General features: G+C 32.0%; 1 protein-coding gene across 1 annotated transcript; it reads left to right on the top strand.

Moving 5' to 3' along the window:
* The first annotated feature begins 691 nt into the window (after positions 1–691).
* On the top strand, positions 692–1891 carry LOC122310964 (cytosolic sulfotransferase 5-like). The gene has a single exon (XM_043125267.1). The coding sequence runs from the start codon at positions 721–723 to the stop codon at positions 1714–1716; it is 996 nt and encodes a 331-aa protein (XP_042981201.1). The 5' UTR covers positions 692–720; the 3' UTR covers positions 1717–1891.
* The last annotated feature ends 1582 nt before the right edge of the window (positions 1892–3473 follow it).

Raw genomic sequence — 3473 nt, 5'->3', positions numbered from 1 at the left:
TAGATACTCGATTTCAAGATTTTATAATATTTTTAGTTATTAGCATCATGAATCTTTTAATAATGTTAAATATTCAATAAATATGCAGTAGGGCTCATTTATATGTTTATATCTCCCTCAAGTGAATACTACGCCTAAAATTCAAATAGAGATTCTAAAAGATCCAAATCTTAAACGCAAACCCCAACCCAAATACAACAAAGCAAAGCGATGTAAGAATATTTCGAAAGATGCTATTTGGGCATATATGAATATATAGAACGTACGTGTCTAAAGTTTGCGCATTTGACCCCTGATTATAGACGACTACAGAGCTCATGCATAACTTGGTTTTATAAATTAAACATATTTTTATTAAAACAGAAATTGAGATGGTCCACGTATTAATCAAGATAAATACAAGAAAAGCTAGGAGCAAGAGATAGATTGAAGTCTAGAGTTATAGCTCCAAATAAACAAGGTATTGAAAAAGAGACTTTAAACATCATCCAGAGAGCAAATATCAAAATCCCGATCATTTTCTTCATCCAAATATATCATAGCAACAAAATTAGAAAAATAACAAGAAAGAGTCTCCATTGCCCCTGATAAATATAATGCCACGTTGCCTTTTTTATTTCTATTTTTGGTAATTTTGGCATGTCTGGGTTGTTCATTTTCTCTATATATATAACAATAAACAAAGCGAGACCCTATAGTATTATCATTTCTCTTAAAATTATGTCTACACTTCAATCACCTTCTTCTACTACTGATCTTGAGCACCTGGAAGAAGATGAACCAAGTCAAGAATGCAAAGACGTCGACATAGAGAAAGGCCAACTAAGTGAGTACCATGGATTTTGGATCCCAACTTGGTCATTGGAAGGAGTTATGGCATCACAAAAACAATTTCAAGCTCGTGACACTGATATCTTATTGGTGACACCTCCCAAAGTTGGTACTACCTGGTTAAAGGCCATCTTATTCGCCTTAGTGAATCGGATGCACCACCCAAACCTTCAAGAACATCCTCTACTCACAAACCTCCCTCATGCTCTTGTTCCGATATTGGAAGCAGATATGTACAATAAAAAAAAGGTTAAAGATCTCAGTCATGCCTCTCCAAGACTCCTTTCAACTCATATGCCTTATACTTTGTTACCAACATCTGTGAAAAACTCAACATGTAAGATTGTGTATGTATATAGAAACCCTAAAGATACTTTTGTGTCACTTTGGCACTTCATGAATAGGGTGCATTCAACCACCGTCTCGCTTGAAGAAGCTTTTGACAAGTTTTGTAGGGGAATGAGTCCATTTGGCCCTTATTGGGATCATGTTTTGAGTTGTTGGAAGGAAAGCATCGACAAACCAGCTCGAAAGATGATTTTCTTGAAGTATGAAGAAATGAAAGAGCAACCAACCACCCATTTGAGAAGACTAGCTGAGTTCTTGGATTGTCCATTCTCTCTAGAAGAAGAGGCAAAAGGTACTGTGAATGATATTTTAAGATTGTGTAGTTTTGATAACTTGAGCAACTTGGAAGTGAATAAAAATGGAAGGTTTCGTATCCCAAATCATGAAACAACATTATTTCGCCAAGGCATAGACCATGCATCATTTTTCCGCCAAGGCAATACTGGAGATTGGGTGAATTACTTCACACCTCATATGACAAAGAGATTGGACCATATTATTGAAGAAAAAACTTATGGGACTGGATTTAAATTTTAAGTCTTTTAAGTTACATCATTGTTGGAGTCAATTCCTAATATGTACTGTACTGTTGTTGATATTTTTTAATTAGTAGCTAGACATTTGGTCGGAAAGTAATTAAGTTCGTTGTATTAAATGTGTTGACGGTTGGTTATAAAATGGCTTGGCTGTATAAATATTGTCTTAAGGATAATATATGTTGAGATTTGTTTGGAAATTAAAATAAAGTTGTACTAATTTATAATTTATTGTCCATTGATCAAAGGAAATGGGAATTAGTCCAGAACGATGATCTTATCTTCAGTACATAAGAGCTCTTTAATATTTTTAATATATCAAAAGATTTTTATCATATATATCAACTGTTCGTTCAAATCACAAAAAGTGTTAAACCATTTGTGGAAGATACATTATACATACATTCATATGTATGCTTGGGATTGGTTTGCATTTTTAAAAGGAAAGAAAGTCCGGTCAGAAAAGGAGAAATGCAGGGTGTCCCGTTAGTGGATCTTGATAATGGGTTTCGCCATATTGGCCTTCTGCGGCCACTTTTTATTTTTTTATTTTTTTATTTTTTAACGGCTCGTAACTTAATGTTTCGGGAAAAAAAAAAAAAATGCTGCAACCGGTACTAAAAGTCAATTTTTAACAAAATAAAAAATCTACACAGCAATTTTATACTTTTTTATATTATTAAAAAATATAAATTTATTATTTTATCTTTTATTATTTTATGCTGATATGTTGAGTGTGAAATTACTGTATAACAATACTCTTAGTAAAAACATGTGGCGACAAATATTCTTGACAAAAAAGTCAATTTCGACCTTTTCAAGAAAATCTACGAAAATGCACAAATTTATATGCTACCTGTTCTTGTATAGCTTGCAATGAGCAAAAGCGTTAACATTTTCAAGAAAACCTGCAGAATGCACAAAAAAATATAATGAATTAGCGATGATGTTTTATTTTAATTAGTATTGAAACACGTACGGATAATTACAATCCTACATGATCAATCTCTGTTGTACCGATCATGAGGTCTTCATTTAATTTGTTTGTCAGCTTCTATTCAAGTTTCTTCTACTCTCTTTTTTTTTTTTTTTTTTTTTTTTTTTCACTCTTTCTTTTTTAAGTATCAGACCATTTTTTGACAAAAAAAAAAAAAAAAAAACTCTATATTTAATTAAACAGGTTTACTACTGGAGTGTGTGGATATCATTTATATATATATATATATATTGAATAGGCAAGACCATCCCAAGAAGATAAAATATCCCAATTAATTTGATGCTATAATTCATATATATATATATATATATATATATATTATTTGTAAATCTATCATTTAATGTTCCGTCATAAAATGATAATAGAATGAAAAAAAAATAAAAGAAAAATAGATTTACTCAATAGACATATAACTTATAAGATGAAACAGAGAAGACACGCCAACCTTACATCCCCAATAACTCACAACATTTAAGAATCTAGGCCAACAAGTGAATAGGAAGGACAAACATGAAACAACCCTTCATTCATGGGAAGTGATGGTCTTGATCATCTACAATCAAGGCGCTACCCAAAGAGTCATGCCGTATTAATGGTGTCACCCGAGTCCCAAATTGCATTAAAGGCTCAATTGAAAATTATTGCAGAGAATGACATGAACACCTTGTTATAGGGTACAAAATGTCCTCATAAATTTTGTATAAAAGTTGGCTCCCAATTAAGCACGAAAATTTCTTTATAAATTTTGCTATTCTCCAACC

Source organism: Carya illinoinensis, chromosome 5, assembly GCF_018687715.1.
Source record: "Carya illinoinensis cultivar Pawnee chromosome 5, C.illinoinensisPawnee_v1, whole genome shotgun sequence".
NCBI classification, from domain to species: domain Eukaryota; kingdom Viridiplantae; phylum Streptophyta; class Magnoliopsida; order Fagales; family Juglandaceae; genus Carya; species Carya illinoinensis.
This window is presented reverse-complemented; position numbering and strand designations above follow the sequence as displayed.

What these genes read in the sequence shown, in the direction of transcription:
- LOC122310964 (XM_043125267.1), top strand. Translation starts at nt 721, where the DNA reads ATGTCTACACTTCAATCACCTTCTTCTACTACTGATCTTGAGCACCTG.